This window comes from Ornithorhynchus anatinus, chromosome 3, assembly GCF_004115215.2.
Source record: "Ornithorhynchus anatinus isolate Pmale09 chromosome 3, mOrnAna1.pri.v4, whole genome shotgun sequence".
In the NCBI taxonomy this organism is placed as follows: domain Eukaryota; kingdom Metazoa; phylum Chordata; class Mammalia; order Monotremata; family Ornithorhynchidae; genus Ornithorhynchus; species Ornithorhynchus anatinus.
The window spans coordinates 92,231,671-92,249,148 of record NC_041730.1 but is presented as its reverse complement, the minus strand read 5'-3'; the positions used below and the strand labels follow the sequence as shown (position 1 = coordinate 92,249,148).

At 46.1% G+C, this 17,478-nt stretch overlaps 1 protein-coding gene and 1 non-coding gene across 2 annotated transcripts in view; both read left to right on the top strand.

The window, feature by feature from the left end:
* Positions 1–453: 453 nt before the first annotated feature.
* OSMR (oncostatin M receptor) overlaps positions 454–17,478 on the top strand; it is a 55,043-nt gene continuing 38,018 nt past the window's right edge. The window contains exons 1-3 of the mRNA XM_029061628.1: positions 454–485; positions 3,237–3,325; positions 9,500–9,672. Of these exons, the coding sequence (XP_028917461.1) occupies positions 3,253–3,325; positions 9,500–9,672 (246 nt within the window). The 5' untranslated portion in view covers positions 454–485; positions 3,237–3,252. The remainder of the gene's footprint in view (positions 486–3,236; positions 3,326–9,499; positions 9,673–17,478) is intronic.
* On the top strand, positions 17,023–17,160 carry LOC114810503. The gene has a single exon (XR_003758202.1). It is a non-coding gene; the product is annotated as a small nucleolar RNA SNORA7 (small nucleolar RNA).

Sequence of the window (17,478 nt, the reverse complement as noted above, 5' to 3'; positions counted from 1 at the left end):
TTCCCTCTCGAGTTGTATGGCACTTATGTACATGGCTATAAATTATATGTCATAACTTATTTATATTAAACTCATTCTGAGCAGGGGACACGTCTGCCGACTCTGTTGCATTGTACTCTCCCAAGCGCTTAGTACAGTGATCTCCACACAATGATTTCCCTCCGTTCGGTTCATCCTAGAGCAGCCGCTTGGATACCCTGTGTAAATGCAGCCATACACCAATTGGTCTCCCATTTGTTCGAGTGACTGCATCTCTCTGCGAGGCTAACTTACTAACTAGAAAGTAATATTTAATTCTTAGCTTATCTCAGTAAACTGATTTGACCTGTGCGAGGCTCTTCTCTTCCAATTGGAATCAAATCTGAAAATGTTACTTTTTGCCTCTACAGAAATAGCGGGGCCTGGTGGAAAGAGCTTGCGCCTGGGAGTCAGAGGAACTGGGCTTTAATTCCAGCTCCACCATTTTGTCTGCTGGGCAACCTTGGGTAAGTCACATAACTGAACACTCTGGGCACGTCACCCCCCTCCTCAAACATCTCCAGTGGTTGCCTATCAATCTCCAGATCAAGAAAAAACTCCTCACTCTTCACTTCAAAGCTCTCCATCTCCTTGCCTCCTCCTACCTCACCTCCCTTCTCTCCTTCTGTAGTCCAGTCTGCATCCTCCACTTCTCTGGCACTGCTAACCTCCTCACTGGGCCTCACTCTCACCTGTCCGGCCATCGGCCCCTGGCCCACGTCCTACTTCTGTCCTGGAACGCCCTCCGTCCTCACATCTGCCAAACTAGCACACTTGCCCCTTTCAAAGCCCTTCTGAAAGCTCATCTCCTCCAGGAGGCCTTCCCAGACTGACCTCCCCCCCGCTTTTCCTCTGCTCTTCCTCCCCTCCCTATCGCCCCTATTCCCTCCCTCTGCTCTACCCCTCTCCTCACCTCACAGCACTTGGGTATATATGTACAGATTTATTATTCTATTTATTTTATTAATGATGTGTATATATCTGTAATTCTATTTATTTTTATTGATGCTGTTGATACCTGTCTACTCATTTTGTTTTGTTGTCTGTCTCCCACCTTCTAGACTGTGAGCCCGTTGTTGGGTAGGGATTGGGTAGGGCTCTGCACATAGTAAGCGCTCAATAAATACGAATGAATGAATGAATAAATTGTCTCTGTTGACAAATTGTACTTTCCAAGTGCTTAGTACGGTTCCTTTCCAAAATCCTAGAACGAGTCGTCTACGATCGCCGCTTAGAATTCCTTAACTCCCATTCTCTCCCGGACCCCCTCCGATCTGGCTTCCGTCCCCTCCACTCTACCGAGACTGCTCTCTCTAAGGTCACCCGTGACCTCCTTCTTGCCAAATCCAATGGCTCCTACTCCATTCTAATCCTCCTTGACCTCTCTGCTGCCTTTGACACCGTCGACCGTCCCCTCCTCCTCCACACCTTATCTCACCTTGGCTTCAGGGACTCCGTCCTCTCCCGGTTCTCCTCTTATCTCTCTGGCCGGTCATTCTCGGTCTCCTTTGCGGGCGCCTCCTCCCCCTCCCATCCTCTAACTGTTGGAGTTCCTCAAGGGTCAGTTCTCGGCCCTCTTCTGTTCTTCATCTACACTCACTCCCTTGGAGAACGCATTCGCTCTCACGGCTTCGACTACCATCTCTACGCAGATGACACGCGGATCTACATCTCCGCCCCCGTCCTCTCCCCCTCCCTTCGGGCTCGCATCTCCTCCCGCCTCCGGGACGTCTCCACCTGGATGTCGGCCCGCCGCCTAAAACTCAACGTGAGCGAGACCGAGCTCCTCATCTTCCCTCCCAAGCCCGGTCCTCTCCCAGACTTCCCTATCACCGTGGACGGCACGACCGTCCTTCCCGGCTCTCGGGCCCGCGATCTAGGTGTCATCTTTGACTCGTCTCTCTCGTTCACCCCACGCATCCTATCCGTTACCGAGACCTGCCGGTCTCACCTTTACAATATCGCCAAGATCCGCCCTTTCCTCTCCACCCGGACGGCTACCTTACTGTTACGGGCTCTCGTTATATCCCGGCTGGACTACCGTGTCGGCCTCCTCTCCGATCTCCCTCCCTCCTGTCTCTCCCCGCTCCAGTCTATTCTTCACTCCGCTGCCCGGCTCATCTTCCCGCAAAAACGATCTGGGCATGTCACTCCCCTTCTTAAACACCTCCAGTGGTTGCCTATCGACCTCCGCTCCAAACAAAAACTCCTCACCCTAGGCTTCAAGGCTGTACATCACCTTGCCCCTTCCTACCTCTCCTCCCTTCTCTCTTTCTACCGCCCACCCCGCACGCTCCGCTCCTCCGCCGCCCACCTCCTCACCGTCCCCCGGTCTCGCCTATCCCGCCATCGACCCCCGGGCGGTCCCGGAACGCCCTCCCTCCTCGCCTCCGCCAAACTGATTCTCTTCCCCTCTTCAAAACCCTACTTAAAACTCACCTCCTCCAAGAGGCCTTCCCAGACTGAGCTCCCCTTCTCCCTCTACTCCCTCTACCACCCCCCTTCACCTCTCCGCAACCCTCTTTTCCCCCCATTTCCCTCTGCTCCTCCCCCTCTCCCTTCCCATCCCCTCTGCACTGTACTCATCCGCTCAACTGTATGTATTTCCGTTACCCTATTTATTTTGTTAATGAAATGTACATTGCCTCGATTCTATTTAGTTGCCATTGTTCTTACGAAATGTTCTTCCCCTCGACTCTATTTATCGCCATCGTTCTCGTCTGTCCGTCTCCCCCGATTAGATCGTAAGCCCGTCAAACGGCAGGGACCGTCTCTATCTGTTGCCCACTTGTTCGTTCCAAGTGCTTAGTACAGTGCTCTGCACATAGTAAGTGCTCAATAAATACTATTGAATGAATGAATGAATGCTCTGCACACAGTAAGTGCTCAATAAATATGACTGAATGAATTAATGAGCCTCGATTTCCTCAACTGTCAAATAAGGATTCATACTTGTTCCTCCAAGCGGTTAGTACAGTGACCCGCACACAGTAAGTACTCAATAAATACCACTAATTGCTAAGTAAGGCTGTGTCCTATCTGATGAACTTTTATCTGTCCCGGGGCTTAGCAAATACCACAGTTATTATTATTATTAATAGTTTTATTAGTATTCTTTCACCTGGGTTACATAAAGGACTACAGGGAGTACGAGGGCTTGGTGTAATGCTTCAAAGCAAAAGCGAAGCCGTTTCACCCTTGTAATTTGTCTTTTTCAGGGAGGAAAAAATATCCATGGCTGTATTTGTGATCTTTGCAACCTCGTTCCTCTTGCCGGTGACTCTCTTCAGCATGTACCAGACTCAAGGTAGGTATTGAAAGCGATGATTTTAAATTTACATAGAGGAAAAAAATTTGTGGAAATAGGCCTTCCAGTTTACAAGTTACCTATTGTTAAGCTTTGGGTATTCCTGGGTCACATTCCTCCTCTTGGCCGTTGAGTGAAATGAGGTCATTGTAACTCACTTTGGAAATTACCGTGCATAGCTGTACTCATGTGTCAGCTTGTTACAAAGACTGCTATAACTTTCTTTGTCTTTTGATGGCTCCTAGTGAATGGGCCATAACTTCTTGATTTTTTTTTTTACGGCATTAACTCTGTCTTGTTACTCGTATCAACACTGACGACTGCAGCCTCAACATGAACAGACAGTGGGTTAAAAAATAATCTGCCCTGTTTCACACCCCCATGGGAATAAAGGAATCAGGCGATCCCTTTCAAATTCAGGGTGAGGTTCTTCTGGATGACTCTCCAGCAAACTGAAAGATTGGGGTGTGCAAATCTAGATGGCACCCCTTCTAGACTGTAAAAGCATCGGGGGCAGGGAACGTCAGTCAGTTAGTGATTCAATCGTTTCTGCTCACTTAATCGTTCAGTCGTATTTCCTGAGCACTTACTGTGTGCAGACCACTGTTGGGAAGGCTTTCCTACAGCAATAGAGACAATCTCCTGCCCACAATGAGCTCATTTATTCATTCAATAGTATTTATTGAGCGCTTACTATGTGCAGAGCACTGTACTAAGCGCTTGGAATGGACAAATCGGTAACAGATAGAGACAGTCCCTGCCCTTTGACGGGCTTACAGTCTAATCGGGGGCTTACAGTCTAGAGGGGGCAGGAGACAGCAATACAAGTAAACAGACATCAATATAAATAAAAAAAATTACAGATATAATAATATTAGTATTTGTTAAACTCTCACTAGGTGCCAACCACTGTCTTAAGGCCCTGGGGCACATACAAGGTAATGAGGTGGTCCCACGTAGGGCTCACAGTCTTCATTCCCATTTTACAGATGAGGTAACTGAGGCACAGAGAAGTTAAGTAACTTGCCCAAGGCAGCTGACAAGTGCAGAGCCGGATTAGAACTCATGACCTCTGACTCCCAAGCCCGGGCTCTTTCCACTGAGCCAGGCTGCTTTAATGTATTGAGCACTTACTGTGTGCAGAGCATTGTGCTAAGCACTTGGGAGAGTACAACATTAAACAGACACATTCCCTGCCCACAGTGAGCTTACAGTTTAGAGGGGGAGACAGACATTAATATAAATAAATAAATTACAGATATCTACATAAGTGCCGTGTGGCTGGGAGTGGGGATGAATAGAGGGAGCAAGTCAGAGCGACACAGAAGGGAATGAGAGAAGAGGAAAGGGGGGCCTAGTCACGAAGGCCTCTTGGAGAAGATGGGCCTTCAAGAAGAGGAGCCTAATTGTCTGTCAGATATTAGTGAGAAGCAGCGTGGCTCAGTGGAAAGAGCCCGGGCTTCGGAGTCAGGGGTCATGAGTTCGAATCCCAGCTCCGCCACTTGTCAGCTGTGTGACTGTGGGCGAGTCACTTAACTTCTCTGTGCCTCAGTGACCTCATCTGTAAAATGGGGATGAAGACTGTGAGCCTCACATGGGACAACCTCATTCCCCTATGTCTACCCCAGTGCTTAGAACAGTGCTCTGCACATAGTAAGCGCTTGACAAATACCAATATCGTTATTAGTATTATTATTATTATATGAGGAGGGAGGGCATTCCAGGTCAGAGGCAGGACATGGTTGAGAGGTCAGCGACAAGATAGATGAGAAAGTGCCTATTCACTCTGTTTTATTGTATTCTCCCAAACACAAAGTACACTGCTCTGCACACAGGAAGTGCTCAAAAAAATACCACTGGTTGATTGGATTCGTACTGTGATTCCCAAGAGAGTTTGCTCTGAATGCGAAATGGCAGAGAGCAGCCGTAACTTTCAGTGGGCAGCCCATATCTTGATTCTATTTATTGCTATTGTTTTCGTCTGTCCGTCTCCCCCGATTAGACCGTAAGCCCGTCAAAGGGCAGGGACTGTCTCTGTTACTGATTTGTACATTCCAAGCGCTTAGTACAGTGCTCCGCGCATAGTAAGCGCTCAGTAAATACTATTGAATCAATGAGTGAATGAATACCTAAGAGGGTCAAACAATTTTTCCACAAGAAGCCCAGGAAGTCACTCTGGGATCTCTAATCCAGTGCCCCCGGGCGAAGTCTCCTAGGATTTGGGGAAGCCATGAGCCTGCGCTTCCCTGACTCAGTCGCACTGAGCCTTCTCTAGAAACGGGCTCTTGCCCCCTCAATGTGGACTCAATCAGTGGTGTTTATTGAGCACTTAAACTGTGTGCAAAACATTGTACTAAGCACTTGGGAGGATGCAACACAACAACCCCGGTGGACTCCCATGGAGTGAGGAGAAACACACTGGTGGGGAATCGCTGCTGTCGGATGCACGGAGGGGATTCAAGCACATCCACGGTATATCTAAAGCAGTGGGGTTATCTGCTCCCTCTTCTAGAATCCCGGGAACCTACCGGAGGAATCCCGGGAACCTACCGGAGGTTTGAGAGAGAGGATAGGAGGGAAGCTACCTGGGTCGGAGCTGTATCAGATACTCCCGTCCCTTTCTCCCCCATCACAGAAAAAGGGCAGTTTGCCCCAAGGCTTCCCTCAGAAACTAAGGGGCTCTAGTTGGATGAACACTGATTTGGGCTAGGGGAATTAATAATAATAATAATGTTGGTATTTGTTAAGTGCTTACTATGTGCCGAGCACTCTTCTAAGCGCTGGGATAGACACAGGGGAATCAGGTTGTCCCCCGTAGGGCTCACAGTCTTAATCCCCATTTTACAGATGAGGGAACTGAGGCCCAGAGAAGTTAAGTGACTTGCCCATAGTCACCCAGCTGACAAGTAGCAGAGCTGGGATTCGAACTCATGACCTCTGACTCCAAAGCCCATGCTCTTTCCACTGAGCCACGCTGCTTCTCATTACTACCCATTTGTCTGCTGGGTGACCTTGGTCAAGTCACCTTCCTTCTTTGGCCCTCAGTTACCTCATCCGTAAAACGGGGATTAAGACGTTGAGCCTCATGTGACGCAGGGACTGTGTCCAACTTGATTTGTTTGTATTCAGCCCAGCGCTTAGTATAGTGCCTTACACGTAGTAAGCACTTAACAAATATCATTATTAGTATTCTTACGCCAATGGTTCCCCTCCTGGCTGAAAGCAATATTCGATCTATTATTCTAATGATTATTATAGTATCTGTTAAGCATGGCCTGGTGGATAGAGCACAGGCCTGGGAGTCAGGAGGACCTGGTTTCTAATCCCAGCTCTGTCAGTTGCCTACTTTGTGACCTTGGACAAGTCACTTAACTTCTCTGTGCCTCAGTTATCTCATCTGTAAAATGGGGTTTAAAACACCGAACCTCATGTGGGACATGGACTGTGTCCAACCTGATTACCTATATCTACGCCGGCGCTTAGTATAGTACATGGCACATAGTAGGCACTTAACAAATAGCACAATTTTTGTGACAAGCAGCATGGCGTAGAGGATCTAGCACGGGCCTGGGAGTCAAAAGATCACGGGTTCTAATCCCAACTCTGCCACTTGTCTGCCATGTGACCTGGGGCAAGTTACTTCACTTCTCTGGGCCTCAGTTACCTCATCTGAAATGGGGATTGAGACTGTGAGCCCCACAAGGAACAGGGACTGTGTCTAACCCGATTCGCTTATATCCACCCCAGTGCTTAGTACAGTGCCTTGCACATAGTAAGTGTTTAATAAATGCCGTAGTTGTTATTATTAGTAAGTACTTACTGTGTTGCTAGCACTGTTCTAAATGCTGAGGTGGATACAAGCTAATTAATCTACTTCGATACTTAAAAAGTAGGGCGGCCACTTAGGGGTCCGCTTATCATTTTAGAGCCCACCAAATAAAGTGCAGCTGAATTTCATCCAATATAATAGTGGACATGGCATGAGCTCAATGAATGATTCTTCACTGGGTGGCTTATGCTGCTCTCAATAATAATAATGGTATTTGTTAAGCACTTACTATATGCTAGGCATTATACTAAGCACTGGCACTGTACTAAGCTCTCACAGGACCCTGGCCCAGCTGAGACTCCATATAGTGTCCTCTGGGTTCTTGGAAACTGGGACTCAGGTCTGCACCTCTCAAGAGGAAATCTTACGTTCTGGGAAGAAATTGCATTTCAAATTTCTGAAAAGTTCTGGCAATCCTTCAATAATAATAATAATAATTAATAAGAAGAAGAATAACTGTGGTATTTGTTAAGCACTTACTATGAGCCAGTCACTGTACTAGGCACTAGGGTAGATATAAGCTAATTAGGTTGGACACAATCCTTGTCCCACGAGGCACATCTTAGTCCCCATTTTACAGATGAGGCAACTGAGGCACAGATAAGTTGAGTGACTTGCCCAAGGTCACAGCAGACAAGTGGCGGAGCCGGGATTAGAACCCATGTCCTTCTGACTCCCAGGCCCATGCTCTTTCCATTAGGCCGTTTTACTTCTCAATCTCCTATTTCGCTTGGGGGCCTGTTGTCCCTGATGGTGGAAACCCACACTGTTTGAAAAATCAAAAACCTCTGTCTACAGGGTTCATGATCCACACACATCCCAGGGTCACCTGTAGTTGAGGGCCAGCAGGATGATACCATGAGTTTTTGGGAGAGGTTGTGGACTTTCCAAGCGCTTAGTACAGTGCTCTGCACACAGTAAGCCCTCAATAAATACAATTGAATGAATGAAGGAATGAAAGGTGTGTGCAAAGCCTTTGGCCTTAGCTGAAGTTTCCTTCATAGTCATGAGTACACGAAGTTAGGTACGTAGTTTGAAAAGCAGCGTGGTTCAGTGGAAAGAGCATGGGCTTTGGAGTCAGAGGTCATGGGTTCGAATCCCGGCTCTGCCACTTGTCAGCTGTGTGACTGAGGGCAAGTCACTTCACTCCTCGGTGCCTCAGTTACCTCATCTGTAAAATGGGGATGAAGACTGTGAGCCCAGAGCTAAGAACAGTCCCTGGCACATAGTAAACCCTTAAATACCATCATCGTCATTATCGTAACTGAGGTTGAGAAATGAGAAGTTACAATAAGCAGCGAGGCTTAGTGGAAACAGCATGGGTATGGGAGTCAGAGGACCTGGCTTCTAATCCTAGCTTTGCCACTTATCTGTTCTGTGACCTTGGGCAAGTCACTCGACTTCTCTGTGCCTCAGTTGCTTTATCTGTAAAATGGGGACTAAGATGTGTCTCATGTGGGACAAGGACTGTGTCCAACCTGATTAGCTTGTATTTACCCCAGTGCTTAGTGTAGTGCTTGGCATAGAGTCAGCACTAAACGTATACCATTAAAAAAAATCATCTGCAAGCCCCTGAGGTAATGAGAATGAAAGAACGCAACACCTCAGCTTGTAGGGCTTTTCCATACCGGTGAAGTGAAGGAGTCTCTGGAGGTGGGGTGGGAGGAGGGGGAGGGAATGGGTGAGGAAGGAAAGAGGAGGGTAGGTAACTACCAGAAATATAAAGCTGGTAGATGTTTTAAAGCAGGAGCAGGGTCCTTTTTCCCTTCCAGATGACACTCAGCTGTAGACATCTACCTTGACAGATGTATCACCGTGTCTTAACAGGGCCTCTGAATCATTTTATTATCGATTAACAAACTCCTGGTGACTGAGTTTTTGACCGCATACTCGTGTTGGCCATTTGCCTCGGAGACAATCTTTGTGATTCCTTATTTATTTTAATGTTCAAAAGGGCATTCTTCAATCAGTGGCCTTGAAATATATGCATTATCAAATGAATTTTGAAAGCACGAAGTACTTGATAAAAAACCTAGGGCAGCGATTAAAATAGAGGGATTGAAGGTGATTCAGGCTAATCCTACCACAGTATAGGGCAGGCCAATTTAAGAAGATGAGTTTAGATCACACTCTAAGATCAACAAAATGGGGCTCCGTTGGATCAAGTCCCACCAGCAATTTCTAAAGATGGTTATTTTCCACTGCATTTCATAGCTAGAATAGTTTAATATGACTATATCAGCATGAGCTTATCTGTAGCAGCCCAGTCACGCTTGTAAGCCTAAAGGAAGACCTATTTTTTTTTTAATGCCTAATCATGTTTGTAACTTCTTTTTGGCCCCTAGAACTTTCTGAACCTCTGATATTCCCACCTACATCTGTTGAAATTTCCAGTGATTCCCTTCAACAACGTTTGTTTCTACAATGGAATGTTCATGATCGGGCTCATCAAATGAAATTAAAGATGGTTTTTGATATTCAAGTCACCCGATCTGAAAATATGACTATTGTTTGGGAGGTGAGTATATTATAATAATAACAATAATAATATTGGTATTTGTTAAGCGCTTACTATGCGCCAGGCACTTACTAAGTGCTGGGGTGGATACAATCAAATCAGGTTGGACACAGTCCCCGTCCCACAAGGGGCTCCCAGTCTCAATCCCCATTTTTCAGATGAGGTAACTGAGGTCCAGTGAAGTGATTTGCCCAAGTTCACACAGCGACAAGTGGCGGAGCCAGATTTAAAACCCATGACCTTCTGACTTCCAGGCCCATGCTCTATCCACTATGCCATATTATGATTTTTATACTTGTTAAGTGCTTACTAGGTGCACTGTGCTGGGATAGATACGAGGTTATCAGGTTGGACACATTCCCTGTCTCACATGGGGCTCAAAGTCTAAGTAGGAGGGAGTAGGATTTAATCCCTATTTTACAGATGAGGAAATGGAGGCTTTTCCTTAGCATGTTTTAAAATTGTTTCCACTGTCTGAGGAATAAGCATGCAATTTATGGCCTACCTTAAGGCCTTATTAAAATGGCAGATCTGTTTTGCGGAAAGTAGAAACAGTTACACAAAATGATATCCATTTAAGTTTGCATCCGGTTTCTAAATGAATATACGTATCCACATATAAACTCACTTACACAAGTACTTCTACCACATTTACCGGCCTTATTGCCCCCACCAAATAATTGTCTTCCCCCCAGCCCAATTTTTGAGGAGGAAATAAAATAGTTTTTCTGAACCACATATCAGTAATTGTAAACAGTGATGGTAGCTTGAACTGGGGAAGGAAGAGGAAAAGATTCAGATCATCGTCATATCCAAAGAAACAGGTTCAGGTAAGGCTAGTTTCTTCTTTAAAATGAGTTTGTTCCAGGGTAAGAGGAGAAGGGAGGAAGGATTACCATAATTCAACCAGTGTCTATTGTGTGCAGCACTTGGGAGAGTGCAATCAAAACGAGAAATACAATCTCAAGTGCCCTGTTACCTTTCTCTTCCTTCCCTTCTTTTTTTTTTAATTTTTTTCTCCTGCTTTCCTGATTGCTAGATTTAATTTCCCACTTAATAGCTCCTCCCTTGTTTGTGTGTTGCAAAAGTAATGCAAATCACCTGAGAAAATTCAGTTTATAGATGCCCTTTGCCTGTGAGATTTTATCGCTGTGCTTGTGAGGCTGATAAGCCTGAGGTGTTATACTAAGTGTGGTATTTGTTAAGCCCTTACTATGTGTCAGACACTGTACCGAGCAATGGGGTAGAGACAAGGTCGTTGAGTGGGACACGGTCCCTGACCCATCTGGGGCTCACAGTCTTAATCCCCATTTTACAGATGAGGCAACTGAGGCCCAGAGACATGAGATGACTTGCCCGGGGCCACACTGCAGATGAGTGGCAGAAGCGGGATTAGAACCCATGACCTTCTGGCTCCCAGGCCCGTGCTCTATCCACTACGCCATATTGCTGGGCCGTACCATGCAGCACTGTGACATTTGCGACCAACATGTCTTCATTCATTCAGTAGTATTTATTGAGCGCTTACTGTGTGCAGGGCACTGTACTAAACTCTTGTACAAACTGTACAACAATAAGCAGACACATCCCCCGCCCACAACGAGCTGTTTCTGTCCCTCGGTCTAATCTGCTGCAACTGCCTCCCAGTTGTTGTACAGCACTGTTACATCAAGCTTCTGGTTTATTGTACCGTAAACATTTTTCCCCCCCACTCTTCTTGTTTCTGATAACCACCCTCTCCTAACAATGTACCAATGTTCCGGCAAGAAAACTGCCCCCAAACCTCAACTCTCCTTATCCCAGCTTCTCACTGTAGTTTCCCAAATAACGGGCCGATCAGTCACGGGGTCCAGAGCCGTGTATTTACTGGACGCGCGTGTTTGTGGCCGCCCCTCACTAGCATTCCGGACAGTGGTCCCTGACTCACAGACCATAACAGAGCCAAGGCCACTGGCCCCAAGTTTTCCCGTTCGTCTCCCAACATCCCACACCCCTCCCTTTTTCCTCCTCCCCAAACTTAGCTTCCCCATCTCCAACTTCAGTTCTTGTGTGGTCGAGGAAGTAACTGCATATCCTGGGCATGTTTCTGCATAGTTTGGGGTGCTCTTAGCTAGGGGTCACAATAATAATAATAATAATTATGGTACTTGTTAAAGGCCTACTATGTGCCAAGCACTTGGATAGCAAGGGCTTAAGCAGCAGAGGGACTGCTCCTGGACTGCTGTCAGTTACACATGAGAGGCTCTTGACAGGAATCTTGTCTAATAACGGCTGTCAGTCAATCGTATTGAGCGTTTCCTGTGTACAAAGCACTGGACTAAGCGCTTGGAAGAGTAGAACAGACACATTCCCTGACTACAACGAGCTTACAGTCTAGAGGACTGTAGTAACTGTACTCTTCCAAGTGCTTAAAGGCAGTTTGTCCTGGTGGAAAAGGCATGGACCTGGGTTGCAAACCCAGCTCCACCACTTGCCTGTTGTGCATGACACTGGGCAAACCCCTTAACCTCTCTGACCCTCAGTTTCATCGTCATCCACTAAATGGGGAATTAATAATTATCTCCTACTTAAACTGTGAGCCATATATGGAACAGGGACACTGTCCGACCTGATTATCTCGTATCTAACACAGCACTTAATGTTCATTCATTCATTCTGTTGTATTTACTGAGCGCTAACTGTGTGCAGAGCACTGTAATACAGTCCGGAGTGCGGGGTGGGGGGAAGGGGAGAGACAGACATCGATACAAGTAAATAGGCATCAATATAGTAAGCATCAACATAGTAAGCACTTAACAAATAGCACTTTGCATACAGATAAGAGAGCAAATTCTAAAGCCGCAAGAATTGATCCTCAATCAATAGTGCTTATTATGTCTTCAAGCCCTTTCTAGTTGAGCTCTTCAGAGCTAACCCTGCTCCAAATCCTGATGTGCTTTTTGCTCCCTGAAGTTGACCTTTTCATTCCTCCACAAGATGCCCCTCCCCGCCCCACTAATTCCCATGATCTCTGCAGCAGACCTCCCTTCCCTAGTTGTGGCTGCAAAAGTCGGGGGGCTGAAGTGGCCCAGGACGACCAACGTGGCAAAGGGGGGGCGGGGGCCAGGAAAAGAGGTGTAGACCCTCTTCCCTCCACCTCTACCCCCCAGCTGGCTTTCAGAACTCCTTTTTTTTTTAAATTTTATAGTATTTGTTAAGAGCACCTACTATGTGCCAGGGACTGTTCGAAGCTCTAGGGTAGATACAGAGTAATCATGTTGGACACGGCGCTTAGTACAGTGCTCTGCACATAGTAAGCGCTCAATAAATACTATTGAATGAATGAATGAATCCCCAACCCCACAGCACTAATATACCTATTTACAACTTATATTACTGTCTCCCCCTCTAGACTGTAAGCTCACTGTGGGCAGGGAATGCATCTGTAACATTGCTGTACTCTCCCACGCGTTGCATAAAGTAAGCGCTCAGTAAATACAATCGACCGAACTTCCCTTTTTTTCAGACTTATTGTCAGTCCATAGCATTTTGGTGAGTCATAATATCGAACTTGTCTCAACACATTTCTGGGTCTAACCTAGTTCCTCGTAAGAATTCCCGTATTATTGATGATGTTGATAAAACCATAGACTCACAAGGCTGGGACAGCTCTGGAGAGTTTATTTAAGACCTAAACATTTCTAGTTGTTGTGCAATTGCGGTGTTTGGAAATTCTGAACTTGCCAAAGAGAGAGAGAGAGATCTGTGCCTGGAGTTCTTTCCAAAGTGCCCAGACCTGGGGGCTGTTGCCTCTCTGTCTGGGATTTACTTCCTGGTTATCTCCGCAGAGAGAACTGAAACCCACTTGCTCTCACCTTGGATAGACAGCAAGAAGGTAAAGGAGTTAGAGAAGCAGTGTGGCCTAGTAATAATAATAATAATTATTATGGTATTTGTTAAGGGCTATGTGCCAGGCACTGTTCTAAGCACTGGGTTGGATACAAGCAATATGGGTTCGACACAGTCCCTGTCCCAAGTGGGGCTCACAGTCTCAATCCCCATTTCACGGATGAGGTAACTGAGGCACGGAGAAGTGAAGTGACTTGCCTAAGGTCACACAGCAGACAGGTGGCAGAACCAGGATTAGAACCCATGAACTGCTGACCTCCAGGCCCGTGGTGCAGGGGCCTGAGACTGTAAGCTCTTTATGGGAAGAGAATGTGTCAGTTATATTGTACTCTCCCTATCACTAAGTACAGTGCTCTACGTACAGTAAGCTCTCAATAAATACAATTGATTGATTGACCTGGGTTCTCATCCCTGCTCCGTCACTTGACCGCTGTGTGACCTTGAGCGAGACATTTCATTTCTCTGGGTCTCAGTCACCTCATCTGTAAAATGGAGATTAAGACTGTGAGTCCATGGGGGACATGGACTGTGTCCAATCTGATTAGCTTGTTGCTACTCCAGTAGAGTTTCTGGCACATAGTAAACACTTAACAAATACCATTAAAAGAAAAAAAAAGGAAGTTTGGAAGTAGTGCTATCAGATTGGGGAAGTAATTGCCAGCATCCAGTTTTTGGCACCAGTGATTGTCTCAGGAAAGATTTCGGGCCCAGACCTAGTCCATTTCCCTCTTTCTGAGGCATATCTACACTTAGATCTAGGATGGGTCTGACACCGAATCCTGTCGACTCAACCTTCACGACATCGCTAAAATCTGTCTTTTCCCCTCCATCCAAATTGCTACCACAGTAATGCAAGCACTTAGCCTATCCTATCTTGATTACTGTATCAGCCTCCTCGCTGATCCCTGCCTCCTTTCTCTCCCCACTCCAGTCCATACTTCACTCTGCTGCCCGGTTCATTTTTCTACAAAACCGTGCAGTCCATGTTTCCCCAGTCCTCAACGTCCACCTCCACGTCGAAGGGTGACTTCAATCACCTTGCCCCCTCCTATCTTCCCTCCCTGATGTCATACTACAACCCAGCCCACACGCTTCTCTCCTCCAATGCCAATCTACTCACCATACCTTAATCTTTTCTATCTTGCCGCCTACCTCTCGCCCACATCCCACCTATGGCCTGGAATGCTCTTCCTCTTCATATTTGACAGACAATCACTCTCCTTACCTTCAAAGCCTTATTAAAAAACACTTCTCCGAGAAGCCTTTCCCGACTAAGCCCTCATTTCTGCTTCTCCCTTTCCCTTTTGTATCACTTGGACTTGCACCCTTTACTCATCCTTCCCTCAGCTCCACAGTACTTCTGTACATATCTGTAATTTATTATATCAATGTTTATAACCCCTTCTAGAATGTAAGCTAGCTGTGGGCAGGGAATGTGTTTACCAACTCTGTTATATTTATTCTCTTCCAAACAGTATGGTGCTCTGTCGGTCCCACCTTCACAACAGGTGCTAAATCCTGTCGGTCTCACCTTCACGACATAACTAAAATCCTCCCTTTCCTCTCCCTCTAAACTGCTGCCATGGTAATACAGTCATTCATGCTATCTGGCCTAGATTCCTGCATCAGCCTCCTTGCTGACCTCCCAGCCTCCTGTCTCTCCCCACTCCAGTCCCTACTTCAGTCCACTGCCCAGATCATCTTTCTACAAAAACGTTTAGGACATGTCACCCTCCAGTGGTTGCCCGTCCACTTCTGTATCAAAGAAAAACTCCTCCTCACTGGCTTTAAAGCTCTCCATCACCCTGACCCCTCCTACTTCACCTCATTTTTCTCCTCTGCAGCCCAGCCCGTACACTCCACTCCTCTGGTGTTAACCTTCTCACTGTGCCTCCATCTCGCCTGTCTCGCCATTGATCTCTGGCCCACATCTTGCCTCTGGTCTGGAACACCCTCTGTCCTCAAATCCACCAAACAATTACTCTCCCACCCTGTTTAAACCCTTATTAAAGGCACACCTCCTCCAAGAGGCCTTCCCAGACTAAGTCCTACTTTTCTTTATCTCCCACTCCCTTCTTCATCCCCTGACGTGCTCCCTTTGCTCTTCCCCCGTCCCAGTCCCACAGCACTTATGTACATATCTTTCATTTTATTTATTTGTACTGATGTCTGTCTCCCCACCGTCCCCCTCCCGCCCCCCTCCAGACTGTAAACTCACTGTGGGCAGTGAATGTGACTGTTTATTGTTGTACTGTACTCCTCCAAGTACTTAGTAGTAATAATAATAGTAATAATAATAATAATTGGTATTTGTTAAGCGCTTACTATGTGCCAAGCACTCTTCTAAGCAGTGGGGTAGATACAGGGTAATCAGGTTGTCCCATGTGGGGTTCCCACTTTTAATCCCCATTTTACAACTGAGGTAATTGAGGCACAGAGAAGTTAAGTGACTTGCCCAAGGCCACACAGCAGACAAGTGGCAGAGTTGAGATTGGAAGCCACGTCCTCTGACTCTCAAGCCCGTACTCTTCGCTTGTCTACAGTGAATGCTCAACAAATATGATCGAATGAATGAATGCTCTGCACACAGTAAGCGCTTAATAAATACCACTGAACGATTCAGCTCCAAAGAGGAGAATCACAGTCAGTCTTTCTCACACTTCAATCAATCAGTAAATTGTATTTATTGAGCACTTACTATGTGCAGAGCACTGTACTAAGTGCTTGGGTGAGTACAGTGCAACAAATTAGCAGACATTCATTATCACAACAGATGTTAGTGCGATTCAGTGTAACTACTAATTATATTTGTGGTATCTGTTAAATGTGTACTAGTGCCAAGCACTGTACTAAGTGCTGGAGCAGATAAAGATCATCAGGCTCCACATGGAGCTCACAATCTAAGCTCGTTGTGGGCTGGGATTGTCATTGTTTATTGTACTTTCCCCAAGCACTTAGTACAGTGCTTTGCACACAGTAAGCGCTCAATAAATACAATTGAATGAATGAATGAATCTAAATATAAGGGAGAACTGGTATTGAGGTCCCATTCCGCATGTGCGAGAACTGAGGGCTATTTCTTACCAATTAGCCTGCAGTGAGGTATGTTTAGCATTAATGATAATAATGATAGTAATTGTGGTATTTAGCGCTTATTTTGGGCCAAGCACTGTACTAACTACTGGGGTGGATAGAGGCAATCAAGTTGTTATTCCTAACCAATCAGAAACATTTTGTTAACCCAGAAACTTTTTTCTCAATTACTTTGCTATTTATAATTCAGTGATAGAACCCAAGGATAAATAGGAACTGAGATAGATCATCATCATCATCAAAATAAAAATATTTCTTAACTATGTCAACTACACTGTGGAGCTAGTCTTAGACAAAACCATATTGACTTGCATAATTGCCCCACCAAAAGTTTTGAGGAGGAAATAAAATATTTTTTGTACACATAATTGCCTCTCAGGGTCACACCTGGAGAGTTTCCAGTACTCTAGCATTCTCGACTATGGGAGGGAGAGTCAAGCAGAGGCCTATCCATTTCATTCCTACCTTGGGCAGTGGCTAGCGAGTGGAAGACAATCTGCTACAAGGCAAAACTCACCCATGCTGGGCAGCAGCCACATGGGAGAGCATTGAGGGTGGAGACTCAAGTTTACTCAAGAAGGAGGCAGTGGTAAACCACTTCCGGATTTTTACCAAGAAAATTCTCTGGATCCACTACCAGAACGATTGCAGATGGAGAGCAGGGCATTCTGGAAGAGCTATGTCTGTGGCGTCGTTATGGGTCGGACACGATTCGACAGCGTAAGACAACAATTACGTAATTGTAAGCGGTGATAGTTGCATGTCCCTGGGGGGGAAGAGTAGAATTTTTCCCGGACACCAGAGGTTGTCCCAAAAGGTTGAGCA